The sequence below is a fragment of the Odontesthes bonariensis genome, chromosome 8 (assembly GCF_027942865.1).
Source record: "Odontesthes bonariensis isolate fOdoBon6 chromosome 8, fOdoBon6.hap1, whole genome shotgun sequence".
NCBI lineage: Eukaryota > Metazoa > Chordata > Actinopteri > Atheriniformes > Atherinopsidae > Odontesthes > Odontesthes bonariensis.
Genome location: NC_134513.1, coordinates 19836839 through 19855410, shown reverse-complemented (window position 1 = coordinate 19855410; position 18572 = coordinate 19836839). Strand labels below are relative to the sequence as shown.

Sequence of the window (18572 nt, the reverse complement as noted above, 5' to 3'; positions counted from 1 at the left end):
GTGGAACAAACTGCCAGTGGAGATTAAACTTTCACCAAATGAAGACATTTTTAAATCCAGGTTAAAAACATTTCTTTTCTCATGTGTCTATGCATGAAATATCTCTTAACTTATCTAGACTGTTGCCTGATTTTAAATTCATTTAAATGATTTTATTTGTTTCTCTTTATATTATTTTATGTATTTTTAATGCTTCTTGCACTCCCTGCTGCAATGCTTTTATTTTATGTAAAGCACTTTGAACTGTTTGTACATGAAATGTGCTATACAAATAAATTTGATTTGATTTGATTTGATAGTCGTATCATCAGACCTGCAGCCATATATCTTGGACACTTGCGTAACGGCAAGGGCAGAGCTGTCAACTGATCACCACCAAGTAGTGAGTTGAATCGGTTGATAAGGAAGGCTGCCAGACAGACCACTGTCTGTAAAATGTTCCAACTCATACCTCAGGGAGAATTTTTCTACCAGGGGAGGTCAGGCCGAAGAGTATGTTTCAACTATAAGGAGTCACGCTATTTTTCTCCACGAGAAAGTTTAATCCAGGGTGTTGGAGGAGAGGCTCCGGCCGATTGTCAAACCTCAGATTCAGGAGGAGCAGTGTGGTTCTTGCCCAGGTTGTGGAACAGGGGACTAGATCTTCATTCTCTCAGAGTTACTGAGGGGTCATGGGAGTTTGAGCATCCAGTCTACATGCGTTTTGTGGACTTGGAGAAGGTTTATAGTCGTGTCCCCTGAGGAATCCTGTGGGGTTGCTGCAGGGGTATGGGGGACCGGAGTTGCTTTTCCACACTACAGTATTTGGTCCCTGAGGAGCTTGATCATCTGATTGGAGATCAGATGATAAGGTAGAGCCATTGCTCTTCTGCATAGAAAGGTATCAGCTGAGGCATCTGATTCGGATTTCTCCTTTTTGCCTCCCCTTGGCAGTTCTTTGGGCACATTCAACTGGGAAGAGGCCCTGGGCCAGGCCCAGAACATTGTAGAGAGATTATATGTGCCATGTGGCTTGGGAATGCCTTGGAATCCCCCAGCAGCACCTGGAGAGTGTTGCTAGGGAGAGGGATGTCTCAGGTTGCCTCCATGACCCCGACCGCGGATGAGCGGAAGATAATGGATGAACAGATGCTTATCCATTGTTTCACCAGCTTGTGATCCCGAAATTTTACATGGGGGCTGCGTGGTAAATCTCAGTCAAGATGCGTATGATGTGGATATTTGTGTTGAAACATTTTAGGTCTACAATGTGTATGTGAAAGCGACTTATGTAACACTGGAGATATACCTTTTGAGGCTGTAGTGTCTTTACTCTCAGCAGACGTCTCAGTCTTGTCCTCACCATTGGCTTCGTCCACTTCCTCCTTCACAGTAGTAAGTTCAGGCTCACTCTTATACAGTCGATAGTCTGGAGCTTGCTGAGAGGGCAAGGTAAAGTAATGCTAAGGGTTAGAATGCTCACAGAGCAGCAGGTGCCAGGGAAATACACACACACGGACAAACACACACACACAATGCTGTGCAAAAGTTTTTCCATTATGCTGTTTTTGTCAAAGATAGTGATGTGCTATCCTGTTTATAAAAATAAATCTGAATTGCATTTCATTTTTTTGTCTCCATCCACGACACCAAAGATGGGTCAGATACTCAGGCTGTCACTTAAACTGTGAAAGCTAGATGAAAAATGTGGAATTACATCTAAGATTGGCATGAAACTTGTTCGAACATATTGAAACACAGCCCACACATTAAAATTGAATGAATCCTTTACACACTTCTGTGTACACATTTGTGAAAACGGTGCTCATCTTTCAAAGGTAATTTGCTTTCCTGACCAGATCTAAGTTAAATCTCAGCAGCTAACGTGAGCCGTTCTCAAGTAATTCTCAAGACTGTTGGTTTAAATGATTTCCTAATGCTGTTGTCGGGAGAAAACTTTGTATGTTTATACAATCGGCTGTTTGTGGCTTCAAAAAGTGCTTCATTACCTTTTGAGGTTGGAGAAATCTCACATCATACTAGCCACAATTTAACAAAATGTATTGTTAGTGCAGTAAAAGAGTAAAGCATTCTATAAAATTTAAGTTTTTTTTGGTGCTACTTATTGTGCTAAGAAGGCAAAATAGAACAAAGGAATATTATCTTTTTCCATCCAGGACTGCAACATTAACCAAAGAGGAACAGTAGATACAGTAAGGAAAAAAGGCAAAGACAGCACCATGCTGACTTGTCTCCACTACAGAGTGTGAACACTGATAACGACCCTGAGATTTACAGTAAATGTCTCCTGCATCTAAAGCATTCTTGTAAAACCATTCCTGGTTTATAGAGAATATTTTTCCCCTCAATCATCCAAACTCTACAACAGAGTAGGAACAGTTTTCTGCCTCAAAAATGGGATCTTTCAACATCCACACAAAGAGAGGAGCGCGAGCGATGAAAACCAGAAATGAATCTGCCATGAACCACGATGGTTGAGAATGCCACAGCATAGATGAGTGACGGGACGGATGGATGAAGCAAAGACTGCAGGAGAACAGAATGTTGAAATGAATGACATCGCTGTTACTTCGGAGTGCGTATGTTGAGCTTATAGGACGGAGCTGAGGTGTGGAAATGCTGGAGCTCAGATGGGTTGGGGAGTTGGCTTAGGGTCACAGGATGAGGGAATGTGGATGGAGTGGGGGAGGGAAAGGCTCCTTACAGTGTGCGCTCCATTCCTGGAGCTGGCCTTGCGCTCTTCGGGGCGGTGAGTGTGAGGGGGTCGGCTGCTGGGGTGCGAGTGGTGGTGGGGCACGTGAAGGGAGCGCTCTGATGAGTCGTAGTACTGAGGGAGGGGCGGGCGTGGGGGCACACTGTTGCCCTCCTTTAGAGGACTGAGCGGCAGCGTCACTGCCTGTTGACGGTTAAAAGAGCATGTGACGTCAGTTCACTCACTGTTATCACATACAAGCTTCGCTGTTCAACACCTGGTCAGTGAAGTCAGGAACAAAGTGATGGTGTTTTCAGACTGAGCCTGTGAAGCAGAAATAGGCTGTGTTCGAAATCGCATACTTCTCCTACTACTCATACTGACTTTTTTTCCCGGATGCATACTAGCTTTTGCCGAAATGTTGGGTATGCATCATGAGGTTACTACTCAAACTACCCAAGATGCAACGTAACTTGACGTCGCCGATCGTCATTTCCTGTCAAAACGGCAGTTTCAGGCTAGCTACAACGAGGGTAGGTTCACTTCCTGTTTTCAAAACAAAAGCACCTTTTTATCGTAATGGCTTTCCCTATGATAAAAGGCAACGGGTATTTTATTTTGTGAAAATAACCGGAAGTGCGTTGCTCACTGCGGCTAGCTTTAGTAGCGCCGAATTCGTCGGAACAAAATTGTAAATAGCCGGTATTTTGTTAGATTTTCAACACGTTGGGGATCTAAACGACTACTTTCTCGCCTGAAAATGTTTCAGATGTTGCAAAAGTTTACAGAGTTTAGAGCTTAAGCGAGATCAGCTTCAGGCCGGCTGATTTTGGCTCGGGTAGAAGCGAAATGCATTGTGGGTAAATGCTCTGCATACTGTCTGATCGATGAGTATGCCGTATGCAAGTATGTAGTATGTCGTATGCGGTTTCGAACACAGCCATACACTATATTGCCAAAAGTATTCAGTCACCCATCCAAATAATTAGATTCAGGTGTTCAAATCACTTCCATGGCCACAGGTGTATAGATTAAAGTACCTGGCATGCAGAATGCTCCTACAAACATTTGTGAAAGAATGAGTCGCTCTCAGGAGCTCAGTGAATTCGAGCGTGGTACCGTGACAGGATGCCACCTGTGCCACAAGTCCAGTCGGGAAATTTCCTCGCTACTAAATATTCCACAGTCGGTGGAATAAGTGGTATTATAACAAAGTGGAAGCGATTGGGAACGACAGCAACTCGGGGTCAGCGGATGCTGAGGCGCATAGTTTGCCAACTTTCTGCAGAGTCAATCGCTACAATCGACCTCCAAACTTCATGTAGCCTTCAGATTAGCTCAAGAGCAGTGCGTAGAGAGCTTCACGGAATGGGTCAGCTGCATCCATGCCATACATCACCAAGTGCAATGCAAAGCGTCGTGTGCAGTGGCGTAAGAGAACAGTACTTGTTCGACTGCATTGTGCCAAGTGTAAAGTGTGGTGTCAGGGGGGAGTAAGGAGTGGGGTTGTTTTTCAGGAGCTGGAGCTTGGCCGCTTAGCTCCAGTGAAAGAAACTCAGAATGCTTCAGCATACCGAGAGATTTTGGACAATTTCCTGCTCCCAACTTTGTGGAAACATGTTGGGGGATGGCCACTTCCTGTTTCAACATGACTGCGCACCAGTGCACAAAGCAAGGTGCATAAAGACATGGCCTCCCGTCCAACATCAGTGTCTGACCTCACAAATGCGCTTCTGGAAGAATGGTCAAAAATTCCCATAAACACACTCCTAAACCTTGTGGAAAGCTTGCCAAGAAGAGTTGAAGCTGTTGTAGCTGCAAAGAGTGGGCCAACATCATATTAAACCCTATGGATTAAGACTGGGATGTCACTTAAGTTCATATACGCATATAAGCAAAGGCAGATAAGCAAATACTTTTGGCAAAATAGTATGTGTTTCTGTGTGTAAACAAAGGTGAAGATGCCCCAACACACGTTAAACATTTTTCATGTTAACTAACCTAGTTAGACTACCATTAACATGACATGACAACTTCAACAGCATGTTGATTTAGGTGAACTGTAAAGATCATATGTGTGGATGGGGCAGCCAATGTGTCACAAAGGTGGCTTCCTTGACCTGGCAAGATCACTTTGGCAACTAAAATATCATGTCTGAAATAAACAGCAGACATTAGTGTGAGTGGTCAAATAAATGTGCATAAGTTTACAGATGCTGCTTTAACAGACAGACACCCATCATCTTTGATCAGAGGTTCAGTTTTGATGCAGGCAGCTAACACAAAGACAGCCTTGAACTTGCTTCTTGGTAGTGGACACCCCTTTGTTTGGGTCTCTACTGGCTCCTCTGAAAAAAAGTGGCTCCCTGTTTAGCTACTGGACGGTGCCTCAGAAGATCTCCAATGAAAAAATGCATTTCTGCGAATATAATTGTGCTTCGTATTCAGTCCAAACACACCTCAGGATGTAAGTATTTTGTCAAACCAAAGGGACAGAATGGCCACAAACCAAAGTAAATCATGATCTTTGTTGCTATTTGAAGGAAGTCTGGAATGTTCAAATCATGAACACACTAAGAAATGGATTTCAAGCAGCATATAGAATCAGCTGTGCCCGCTGGTAAAACTGGCAGAAAGGCAGGAACTCCATCTTAGTACTTGCGGTGTGCTTTGAAAAACCATCGGTGTAAAAATGAACAACTTTTATTTAAACTGCAAAACACATCATCCACGGCACAGAATTTGTACAGAATGTATCCAAATAGACTGTTAGCGCGCTAACAGCTGACACACAGACATTTGTTATTTTGAGATAAGTGCATAAACTATTCATGCGAATCCCTTTGTTGTTTAAACTTTTTGATGTCCCTGGAGCCAGATGCTGAAAAAGATCTGAATCATGGATGAGAGTGTGAAATGTGGGCCATACCTCATCCTTCTGCTCACTGGAGAGAGGCTTGGAACCAGGAAGACCTGCTGAACACAGAGATGAGGATGTCACATGCTCAGAATTTGTCTCTATGCATAACAAGGAGCTTGATTATTATTTTTTTTTATACATACATGCAAAATAATATGTCAGATCAATGCAAGTATGTTATTCTACATGTTCCTCCAGGAAGGTTTCTTTCACAGGTTTCCAATATTTCTTTACTGCCTTTAAAACACTTTTGTGTGAATGAAATTCACAAGGAGAGGGTCACACGGAGTAAAAATGACCCATGTGGTAAATAACGTTTTCCGAAGCAAGCACAAAGTGTAGCAGAGGTCTACTTGTGAAATGGGCATGTGACTCAGTGAAGTGTATGTGAGTCTCACTGCTGTCTGTGCTCCGCTGGGGTTTATTTTTAGACAGAGCTTCCATCACGTCCTGGATCCTCCACAACTCCTTCTGGATCTGGATGTGCCGCTGACTTGGAGGCTCTGTCTAAGAGACACACACAACACAACAGCGCATGCGCACGAGGTCAGACAAACGCTGTTAGACCTTAATCAGCCCATAAGGATGTGTGAGAGTGCGTGTCAGTGTGTGTTACCTGTGGGCTGCCCAGGGCCTCCAGCTGCTCCAACAAGTTGGACTTGGCCAGAGTGACATCTGCCTCCAACCGGTCATACTCCCTCCAGGACCGCTCCAGTTCCTGAAAGCAGGAGACCAGCCAATATATCGGGTCAGTGTGTGTGTGTGTGTGTGTGTGTGTGTGTGTGTGTGTGTGTGTGTGTGTGTGTGCGCAGTCCTACGGCTGCCGTCACACTGTCAACAAAAACTGATGGCTTCATCCTCTTCCACTGAAACATTATTGTGAGAATGCATGAAGGCATTCTCACTATTAAGTTCCTGTTTCTCTTTATTATTATTATCCTATTTTCCGTACGTTTTTGGCCGTTTAACTACTTCCGCACAGTTTAAGCAAATTAAACCATTTTTGCACAAAATGTTCAGCTCTTTCTGGAGATGGGGGGCTATCATTTTTGGTGTTTCTGACTTTTATAATTTTTTAAATATTAATGTTTTTGTGAAACTTCTCCTCCCTTTAAAAGTAATGGTAAATCCTTTCAAATCATTAAAAAAAGCTTCCCTCCTCTTTCAAACTTAACTACTTCAGCCTACTTTCAGCTAGAGACGCCATTCTAACTTTAAAATGTTCACGAGACATTCAGCTATTACCAATTGTTTCAGCTTTTTAAAATCTTAAGCCAATTTTGAAATATGATAGTTTAAAAAATATGAACATTTTGCTCCTTCTTGGTTTTAACGAATGAAGAGCCAGCAGAATGGCACAATCATCATTTTCAGCTTTTTCTGATATTCAAACAAATTCCTTTAACTTTCATACAGTTTAACTGACAGAAACAAATTATACCTTAAAATGTAGGAAGAAATTGTTCTCTTTCAGCCAATGTAACTACTAAAGAGCTCACATTGACAGAATTTCAGCTACGAGCCTTTAAGCAAGAACAATCTCTCAAATTCTGACGAATTCTCTCACTAACTCCAATGTTAAGTTTGGTAGTACTCAAAACACAGCTTGAAGTGTGTTCAACCTGCTGCAATTTAAAAATCATTCACTCAATTGATATAAAAACTACATTCCTCTAAGCCTTCCGCTTCTTGCGGTCTTCAAATTATTTTCCGCGCTCTTCAACTTTTGTCACAGTCTTTTGTCATAGTATGCCATCTCTGCTCCTTCACCTGCAGTTCTGCTGGGTGTGAGCTCTTAAGCCGCACCTGTTTACAAACATTGCTCTCACTGCAGCCATTTTAACTGTTATTAATTTGACCTTTGACCTTCTTTATAGAATATTGTTGCTACTTTGGCATCTTCAGGTGTCTCCATTACTTCAACCTATTTCATTCCAGCCCATTGTCTCTTCTCTCCAGTTTTCTGCCTTCATCTAGCTCCAGCTCCTTTCACAAATACCTTGCAGGCCTTTTACAACTTTTGGCTACATTTCCACACATTTCTACATTGTTCTTTTCACTTTTGGTTTTGCATTTCCCTTCTTTAGGGAAACTGCAAGGACCCTATTGTATCTGTAAAGTTTATTCTTCCGTCTTATTCTTTGCAAAAGGTACGCGAAAACTCAGGAAATTTTGCCAGCACCACTTGCCAGTCGACGACATGAAAAAATCTAAACTTTACATTTTTGGGAGTCGCTCATAGCGCCCCCTACGATGCTTAAAAATGGTCCCCGCAATAGGGTTAGTTTTGTGTGGGACAACGAAATACGGTACACTCATTCATCATGCCCAGATGCACAAAAAAGTCTCTTGCCGCCACGGTCCCACGTCCACAGGAAGGCGGCCATTTTGGATGGAAGGTGCGTTTTCGTGCCATTTTTGACCGATTCCTGCCTTGCATATGATCGAACTTGTCCTACAGATTTCATGCTACAGACTTCAAACTTGGCCAGGTTACTCTTAAGACATGGGGGGAAAAAAATCATTGGGAAACTTTTTCAAAACTTAAAGGGCGTGGGCGGTCCCGCATTCAGCTGCTTGCAGCTTTCTAGTTTCTTCTTCTCCTTCTGTTGTTTTTAACCCTTCAGCTTCTCTTCGCTGACACTTCTGCCATTTTTCAGCCATTTAAACAGTTCTGCCTTTTTTCAATCGGCTTCAAATCCTTTCACTGATTTCTTTTCAACTTCAGCTATCCCCATTCAGCTAATAAGCATTCTCACAGCTGTTTCGCAGGAACAGCTCTTTCTAGTTTTCTTTATCTTTGTAACACAGGCAAAGAGTGCTCTCCCAGAGGAGATAAGAGGAGAAGGATGTTCACTGCCTACAACATTAAAAAATACAAATGCAGGGCGGTCGGTGGCGTAGTGGGTTGAGCAGCCGCCCCATGTACAGAGGCTATAGTCCTCGCTGCAGCTGGCCCCGGTTTGAGTCCCGCACCGAGCGGCCCTTTGCTGTGTGTCTCCCCCCTCTCTGCCCCTTGCATTCCTGTCTCTCTCCGACTGTCCTATAATTAAAGAAATAAAAAGCCCCCAAAAATATATATATATAAAAAATACAAATGCTAGACATATCCACAGGTTTTCATAATGAGGTGTGTTTTAAAAGACAAGTCAGTGAGTGGAGAGTTTCCCAAAAGACGGGGCTCCATAGGTGGAGCTTCGGGAGGATTCCTGGAAGCCGTTGAACAACTGCAGTGGCTGTCAGGATGGTAATTAAGGCTGCTTTGACTGTCATCATCCAACATAATCTGCTGGGCATGTTCTAGTTTTCCTCTCTGCACCTGTGAGCGTGCACCCTCAGGACTGCCGTGGATCAGAGAGCTTCTGCCACCTGAAGCGGAACACGCCTCCCAGACTGTCAAAGAAAGGTTTAGATCACACAGCCTGACTGCTGTTTCACAAGTTATTCTAATTCATTTATCAATGAAGAGAAATAAATTATTTAAAGGAGAAAACTGACATTGATGGAAGAGGGGCTATGAAACAGTTGTAAAAGAAAGACTAAACCTCGATCCACTTTGCTGCCTTGCAGCCACTCCACTGCCATCACTGATGGATATTTACATGTGGCATGACATCCACAGAGCAACAGATGAGCTCTCATCCCTCCTGCAGCTAGGAGACCACCAAGCTCCTGAACAGCTGCAGAAATCAGACCTATATTCATTTGATCATATTCACTGACTGATTATATTTCTGTTGGATCTGTTTTATCTGGTGTTTTAACAACACACACTTTTGTTTTTATGTCTGAAAGAGCGTAACTATGACCGACGAAGGAAAGCGGAATCTTAAAATTAAAACTGATCTCACTTCCAAAACACTTACACAGGGTTTGGATCAAGGATATATTTGTCAAAACAAGAAAAATGTCTCCATTTTAACATTTGATAGGATGTCATGGTACAAATACCATATTATTCTTTTCTTCGTCCGATGCGGGACTCAAACCAGGTTTTTATTTGAGCTTTTATTTTGTAAAAGTCTGTTGCTCACAGGCTTTTATTTTGTAAAAGTCTGTAGCTGTCTGCGGCGGAACCGGAAAAGAAAGTAATTGGCGGATCCACCAAACATGGAGAAGGGTACGGAACTTTTACTCGGCCATTTTCATTTTAAAGTTCTTCCAGACGGCGGAGTCGACAGAACCAAAGTCATCTGTAAACACTGCCAAGTTGAATTGTCTTCTCAGCGTAGTAGTTCCAGTCTAAAATATCACTTAAAGGCAAAACACACAACTGATAGCAGCAAGTCATTCAAGGAAACAGACAGTGGAGCGAGGTTTCTACATAAAAACTACAGAAAGATGCTGATGTTAAAAGTGTGTTTGCACAACAAATGTTATGGCACTTTCATCCATATGGCAGCACATTTAAAATTAAAATAAATACTAAAAGCTATACACTACTTTTGAATCAATTTTTGGATTTTGCGTACAAATGCGATTAATCATGATTAATCAGGGAAATCATGTGATTAATTAGATTAAAAATTTGAATCGTTCCCAGCCCTACTTGAAACACAACTAACAATGCAATGTAATTAATCGCATTTACAAAAAAAAGTAAAGACATTTTAAGTTCGTAGACAGAAATGGTGGGGCTCTAAAAATGCTCTTCGGGCGATGAAACACATTCTTTGTTTTTATTTGAACTTGTTCTAATAGATTTTAATACCAGGCATTAAAGAGACATCAACGAGTAATTCTGCAGCTCCCTTATCGTTGTGTTTGCCATGAGAAAACGTGACACCCGAGCGCCTGTGAGTGCTCTGTGAGTGCTCTGTGAGTGTGTACTCACGCTGTTGACCCGGGACAGCTCTCTGCAGGTGCTGAGCAGGCCGCCCTGCAGCACGTCTCTCTGCTGGACGAGGCTCTGTGTGGCCGCAACGTCACAGACGCTCTGTTCACTCAGCTCCTGACTGGCAGACAGCAGAGCCGTCTCCAAAGTGTGCTGCACAACACAGACAATTACCTCTTGCACACCCGAGACCCCTCACAGACGAAACATGCAGTTGCACACGGTCTGCTGTACCTTCTCCCTGTGCAGCTGCTGTAGTTTCTCCTCCTGCATCCGCACTGCCTTGTCCTGCTCACAGAGTCGGCTCAGCTTGGTCTAACAAACGCACAAACGAACACATCAGCGAGACTTTCGTCAAGATGTATTAAGCATTTCACTGACAGCCATGTTTTTTCTTACGTCTATGTCAGCCTCGTCTGTATGCTGGGGGAAGGTTGCATCTTTGAAGTCGTCTGGATTGGCCTGAAAGAGGAGGCACATTCAGATATGGACAGTAGGGGGCAGCAACAGCTCACCTACCACAGAATTCCCAAAAAGATGCAGATTTTCTGCAGATTGGAGGAAAACAACGGCTTCACATTTCAGTTTTGTACTTAATGTTAGACGTGTGTCCGTTAATGTGAGTGATTACTCCGCTATCTTCTTTTAAAACCATATCTCTTTAATATATATTTTCATTTAAGTTGAGGAGAGCTACTCGTTACCAGTGCTTCCTCCTGTTGCCGTTGAGTAACAGCGTGAGAAGATTGAGGGTTGAGCGCTTTGTGCATATTTACTAATCCCGCTTCATTTGCCTGGAAGCTGTTTATCCAGGTGTTATTTTGCATGATGTGGCTGAACATAAGGATGTAGAGAAAGACAGCTGGAGAGGTCTCATTTGCAATGTTTCCTTTTCCTCTGATGTGCCCTGGTTTAACTCTCTTGGGCTTTGTAGATACTGCTCCAGAGCTGTGAATGGCCACAGAGAAAGCTCAGGAAGTCAGGACATGTAAACACCGCTCTCCCTCCTCCTCTGCATGTTTTTTGGCGGAAAAAGTTTCATACTTAGAGATAAAAAATGAGCACAAAGTACAGTATTTGTGAGGTTACGAATGAATGAATATGAATGAAGTTGAATATTTCTAACCCAAACCCCACCAAACATGGGTGAAGCATATGTGTGCTATATTTCCTGCTGCCTGTTGATGTAGAAATGCAGGAGATGTTGCTTCTCAGAGAGATAAAGAGTCATTTCTGTGCTCAGTGAGATGGGAGCACTTCATACTGACCTTATCTGAGATATCGGACAGGTTAAGGGATAAAAAAAAATCATTATTGACACTATCAAGTCGTTCATAAATGATATTTTAATCTATTTTCAAAGACTATCCTCCCATAAAAATGAGCTGATAAGCATCTTATTTCTGCCCACCTTTCTGATTCATCATGACATTGCGCTCTAGTTGCCATCATAATTTGATGATGAAATTTGGATAAAGTAAAGGCTTTTACATGCATTTATATAGAAGCTACAGTAGTTTGTTCATTCAGTGAACTTCCATCTCAAAAAGTTCTCATCCAAAAAACTCTCAGTGTATGCAGCTGTATTATGTAACAGCATAGCACAGCTGTAAAGCGACTGATGCAGTGGCATGCAATTCATGGGCATTGTCTGAGAAAAAAAATTGGAAATAATCCAGAAGCAATATATTTTAGTGGTCTGCAGTACAGTAATGTACAAAAATCTACTGATGTGACTGAGGTCTATAGAGAACATGATTATGAAGATGATGGGAATCCAGAGCTTACACTGGAACAAAAATCAAAGTCTTACCAAGTATATTTGTCTCATTTCTAGACCAAATATCTCATTACACTTAATATAAGACACAACTGCCTAACAAGCACTATTTCAGCCAGATATAGGGACTTGTTTGAAGACAATACATCTGGAATATCTTGTTAAATGAAAAAGTCTTGAAAACAAATTGTTTTGAGTCACATATCATATGAAACAAGCTTTTTTTGGGCATTTGTAGAGGTTTTTAAGCTAATTTCAAGATCACTTTTATCTCAAAAGTCCCAAATATCACATCTTATTTCAAGAAATCTTGACAAGCCGATTTTCACTAGTTCCATTGGCAGATTTTTTTTGCTTATTTCAAGCAAAAACGTCTTGTATTTGTTGTTTTTTCAACTTATTTTTGGAGGGGCATTTTCTCCATTAAAGTGGGACATCTTCTAATAGCACTGGGTGAGGTTTCAGGTAAGTCTTGCCTACATGCACCACAGGGGACCTGTGACAAAAGTGCAAACTGTGGAGGAATCACAGTGTGGTTTCATTGAGGTGTTTTACAGAATCTTTTATTTGATTAAAACAGATCTGTGCGTGGAGCACGGCGTTTTTATCTCCTTTCTTTAAACAGGAGTTCTACAAAATAAGGTGCACAGAATTTTGCGGTTGAGAAACAATTGAAGGAAAAATGATCAACTGCCTGATGCTTTGCTAAAGGAGAACTTCCATGATGCCCACACCCTCAAATCCAGAATCAATCAAAAATTGTTTTCAAATGACAGAACTAGCAGGGACCCTAATCATTAGGTAATAAATAGATAATAATTATCTGTCTTTATCAATCTTTATGTGACTTTTTTCAGGTTACTCATCCTATTTTCAGTAGTAGTACTATGAGTAGTAATCGTACTAGTTACACGTGCCGCCCCGAGCACGTACAGAGCAGTGGTCTGATTCAAATTCATGATTTGATGCAATCTCTTTAGCAGAGCAACTGTTTACGAGCTGGCTTTATACAGTTATTGATATACTGAACTCGACTGAATGTCATTGGACTGTTTTGAACTTTCCCTGTAAAGTGCCTCGAGAGAACCTGAGGACTTGTTGTGAACTGGTGCTATATAAATGCAGCGGCAATGACTGAATATTTAATGATTCTCTAATCCGGAGCTCGCTCCCCTGATCTGGAAACCTGTGCTGTAGCAGTAGTGCTGTTAGCTGACAGCTTCATCAGTTGAACAAAATAAAAGGTGTTCATTTAAAGGTTTCAGTTAATAGGTTTTGCTACTTTAGCTAGCTGGTTCCCTTTGTTTTCAAACTGGGCAAACCTCGTCCACACCAGCTGCCATTTTAAAGAATTCTGATCTTGTATTTCATAAATTATAGACTCATACTTTTAAATGCTAAAAGTAAAAATCATACAGACAATGATTGCATTAAAGAAAATGACCATAACCCTTTAAGACAAAGACATTTAAACAGTGCAAGCATTCTTCTAAGAAATATCAAACAAGGAGCGGTGGTGTATGAAGGCTGATGATGAGAGGAGCTACGTGACAGCACACCAAAAAGACATGCTCACTTCAGTCACTCCCAGCAGCATCAACACAGAAAAGCCAGACATGACTTGCTGAAACAAAGAAAGTTTCATATGCGCTTCAGCTGGTGTTGGGATGAAGAGTTGCTGATGGACAGGCTGACTGTATCCACGTGGTGAAACAAGAGGATGATGATGGAGGGGAACCTGTGGATACACAGCGATTGTGCTACCATGGCAAAGTTCTGGCTTGAGTCTGCCTCACTTCAGTCAACCTCAAATTATGGAGCTCTGCTAGAAAGAAAAACACTACGAAACCCAAGTATATTCTTTTATGTGCTGAAGATTTGGTTTTGAGAAAGGACTCATCAGCCTCAGCACAGTTCGATGGGGGATTGGATGTTAAACCAAAACCACACAATTCTCACTGCGGTCCTTCAACATTTTTATTTCAACTGGATATTAAAGGGATAGTTCCCCTATTTTGACACGAAGCTGTATGACATCCCATATTAGCAATATCATTTATGAACATTGACTTACCCCCCGCTGCGTCCTGTGTGCCGAGTTCCAGCCGAGTTTTGGCGTTGACGAAGGTAGTCCGGCTAGTTGGCTGGGGTCCCGAAAATAAAGCGTCTTGCTTCTCAAAGCAATATGCGTTCAAAAGAGTAATACATTTGCATCACAAAATCGTCCCTCCAGAAAAAAATCAGACCTCACAATCGCTTGCCACTATTTTTGCCTCCTTTCATAATATCAATGGATCCAGCCACCTAGCAATAGCCGCACCTGTTACGGTGTTTACTGCTCGGAAGCAGGGGACTGCTTGGTCTGCACAGTTTACACAGCCCGTAGTGATACGAAGGGAGAGAAAATAGCGCCAAGCAATTGTGAGGTCTGACTTTTTCTGGCTAACGATTTTGGGATGCAAATGTATTACTCTTTTGAACGCATATTGTTTTGAGAAGCAAGACGCTTTATTTTCGGGACCCCAGCCAACTAGCCGGACTACCTTCGTCAACGCCAAAACGAGGCTGGAACTCGGCTCACAGGACGCAGCGGGGGGTAAGTCAATGTTCATAAATGATATTGCTAATATGGGATGTCATACAGCTTCATGTCAAAAGAGGCCAACTATCCCTTTAACTACGCTACTCAACTGACGAAAAGCTTATAGAAAACTCCATGACAGGGTTTAGACTGAGCAACACTTCGGTTGACAGACAAGTGGGCCGCCGTCCCACCGACTCAAGCCAGAGCCTGCCAAAAACCTTACTTGCTGGTAGAGTTGCGGCCTTGGTGCCGAGTTCTCGATCATAGTGTGAATCATGAAGATTAGAGGCTCATTCTCCTTCGTCTAGTGCAGTGCGGAGGAGGAAGGGGACACAGTGGTGTAATAAGACATTTGCTGCAGGGATCAGATACTGTTGCACTGATAAAAGGTGATGGAAGAGATGAAAGTCGTCCTGTCTTTGCACAGCACAAAAAGCCGGATCAATTTGGTTTGCCAAATGCTTCCATTCTTTCCAAAGCCACTCAGACCTGAGTCTACATTTAGCAAAGCCTTCTAAAACCAGGAAAACTTCAAACTGTCCACTGAAACCTTTTCATTGCCTGCCTCTAAGGAAATTAAACATGGAATCAAAACCATTTGAGAGGTAGCACTTTCAGTTACTGACTTTCTTAATCAATAGTCGCTGTTCTTGTGTCCTGTAAAAATGATCTAATGCTCACATTTCATCAGACTTGAAAGGTAAAAGCACAGAGATGTAGCTTCAGGTCTGAATGGGCTCATCCACTCCAGCCTTCTCTTATCAGTCTCAAGTATACAATTTACCGATCAAACGTAACCGTTGACCCAAACATTTCAAATAACAGCCTGCAGCTAATACAACATTTTAACATTTCCACAGAAGTCCCATAAGGGGAAGAAAAGCATTAACCAACCACTTAGTTTCTAATGATGACAAAAGACCCAAGATGGTCCAGGACCAGCTTATCTTCTACAAAAGACCCAGACAGAGAAATGCCTGTTATTTATTAATCAATTCTTTTTTGTTTTTGTTTTACAGTTAAAGTGTTCTACCAATTTAGGCATTCGTGTCAGTTTCTGGTAGGTTTAAAACATCTTTTCTAGTTGAGCCAGATGTGTTCACATAAAAATCTTTTAAATGAATATCAACTTATGAAACCTTAAAAGCATGTTTGAGAACACCCTGGATTAATTTGATCGTCCAAGACCGTCTAGTATTGCACAGACAGATCAGAACATTTGATTTTTTTTTTAAAGCAATGCTCGAGAAGTTGTTGAACTTTAAAACTTTGTGCTTCTAAGTAGTATAATGACTTTTTTTATGCACATTCCTATGCCCCAAACTGCCCTAGAGCACCACGGGGCTGAGACACTGCAGTTCATAACTTTGGTTTCCAGCCCTGTCCCCCTTGCTTGACATTTTGTGCCTTGAGAAGTGTTGTAATTCGGCGCAATATAAATAAAACTGAATTTAATTGAATTTTTTGGGGGCTCTTGATGGCATTTTTGTGGCCTCTTCAACATGACAAAAAAATTCACGTGCATGGCTGTACATGTGCGGGGCTCACAGAGAGATTTATTTTTATGACCGTGGTGTTACATCCCACACCTGTAGGGGGAGCCAATGAGCAAAAATTAGTCTTCTCTCATGTGACTTTAAGCAACATTTTATTGTAGCAGCAGGTTAACTTTAAATGACCAAAATGGATTGTTCCCCTGGTTTTTAATGTATTATGTACACATATGATTAAACTCTGGACACAAACAGACCTTCATAATTAAACCATTTGGGAGAAAACAATTTACTCCTGAGCTGAGTCGTCCAATTCAGTAATACGGGAAACTGGGAAAAAGTGCTTGCCTATAGGCCAGAGATGATCGGCCTTTAGTCAGATGTTGACATCTCGGTCTTTTGTCATTAGCTCAGGAGCCTGAGCATGCACAGTATAATGATAATGGCGTTTTAATAGGTGTCACATACACAAACACTACAGATAAAATTCAATAGTTTGTCCAACCTTTAAAAAATGATAAGCTGAATTCCTACTCTTATCTCTTTTTTTCAGAATGCCCCTACTAAAACAGAATGCTCTCTGAGCTGTTCATGTCTGGAGAATACGAGACTGACATTTGCAATCAGTCGGAGAGGTGAAGTGTTAAGTAAATCCAAATATGGCCACGAGTTAGACTTAATGCAGCACTAGATAGGCTACACAGCATGAAATCAAGAAGCTATTCTGCCCATCAGAATCTGCCTGTAGATTTGCATCTCTTTGAAGTGTGTGATTGTTTGTTCAGAACCTGCGCTCTGACTGTGAATACATATATTCTGTATATCAGAACTTTCTACACAAATACACAGAATCCTCACACAAACAGCTGCCTTATGACTGCATCACCATTATTTACAACTAATCTTAGCAGGTTTACTTTCATGGCATGCTGAAGTCAAGTGAAACCAACCCAATTAGCTTGTCTTAAAAAGACATTTTTGTATTTACAGTGCTCAGCAACAATAAGCAGTACTGGAGAAGTCCCCTCAAGTCAGAAAAATGTTGGGAGGAGATGAAGAAAATGAGACCAACACAGGCTTTATAACAGATGTGCACATACAGAACTGTCTAAAATCACATACATGTTTTCTTTGTGTATTTGAGTACCAAGGGTTACAAAGATTAATTGCCTCACTAAGTGTTTTTGCTTGATTCAGCCTTTATCCTGTGGAAAAGCGAATGGCAGAGTCAGAGAAGACGAGCTCAGAACTCCTCACCTGGCTGTCAAGGTAAACAAGGTTCCGCTGGAGGTGGTGGGAGAGCACATCTGTCTGCAGTGGCCACAGAAGAAGGAAAACAGGAAGCAGGAAAAGTAAATTCATGTTCTTTTGGTTGATACAGAAGCACAAGGGGTGGATGGAGAGGACACAGGAAGGTAAGGAAGAAGATGCTGGGAAAGTTTTGGTCAAAGGTGTGGAAGGAATGAGAAACAGAGAGGGCTGACGATGGGATGATCAGGGATCATTTACCATGGTGCATGTCACCGCGATCTAGATACCGCATTCATGTTGTAAATTGAAGTTTAAAGAGGTTGGCTTCAATTGTTTAGCGAGGACAGCACTGGACACAATCTGGGGTTTGTCAAAATAGTTCGGAAGCATGTCTGATAAAACAGTTTCACATGGGCTGCACAGCGTGTATCCAGGAAAGCAAGACTGTTAGCTGTGACTGACGACCAGAGCCTTTTTCCTCACGAAATTTTGATATATTGCCAGAAATTGCTGCTGTTGCTCGCATTTGCATGTTTAAACCAACCTAAAAGAGGAAGCGCAGCACTCTATCAGAGTGCATCTCCAAACAGCACGCCCACAACACCGAATAACAAGTGTCTGCATCGAGATCAGCGAGTTCCACCAGCTGCCCCTTACATTCAGACCCCTGATTCCACCTCATACGGGCAAGCGAGGGGCAACAGTCCTACCTTAAACAAGCAGTGTGAAAAGGGCTCAATTCTGATACTTTCTTTACACAGTTACAACCCAGTTCCCAGTAATTATGTGAATATGATGCAAAAACTGTAGAGAGCCTGATATTTTTCATTTTTTTTAATGTAAGTACCTTAAAGGGATAGTTCGCCTCTTTTGACATGAAGCTGTATGACATCCCATATTAGCAACATCATTTATGAACATTGACTTACCCCCCCGCTGCGTCCTGTGAGCCGAGTTCCAGCCTCATTTTGGTGTTGACGAATGGTATTAAAATCTATTAGAACAAGTTAAAATAAAA

At 41.9% G+C, this 18572-nt stretch overlaps 1 protein-coding gene across 15 annotated transcripts in view; it reads right to left on the bottom strand.

Moving 5' to 3' along the window:
* Positions 1-18572, bottom strand: part of LOC142385463 (pleckstrin homology domain-containing family A member 5-like) — a 230400-nt gene that overhangs the window by 14069 nt on the left and 197759 nt on the right. For 7 of the 15 annotated variants that reach the window (XM_075472017.1, XM_075472019.1, XM_075472022.1 and 4 more), the window contains 10 exons: positions 17561-17614; positions 15034-15114; positions 10846-10908; positions 10681-10761; positions 10447-10599; positions 6229-6330; positions 6011-6119; positions 5622-5668; positions 2705-2896; positions 1289-1418 (listed from right to left, as the gene is read on the bottom strand). In XM_075472017.1, the coding sequence (XP_075328132.1) occupies positions 1289-1418; positions 2705-2896; positions 5622-5668; positions 6011-6119; positions 6229-6330; positions 10447-10599; positions 10681-10761; positions 10846-10908; positions 15034-15114; positions 17561-17614 (1012 nt within the window). The remainder of the gene's footprint in view (positions 1-1288; positions 1419-2704; positions 2897-5621; positions 5669-6010; positions 6120-6228; positions 6331-10446; positions 10600-10680; positions 10762-10845; positions 10909-15033; positions 15115-17560; positions 17615-18572) is intronic. The other 8 variants (XM_075472024.1, XM_075472025.1, XM_075472021.1 and 5 more) reach the window with 6 other exon arrangements.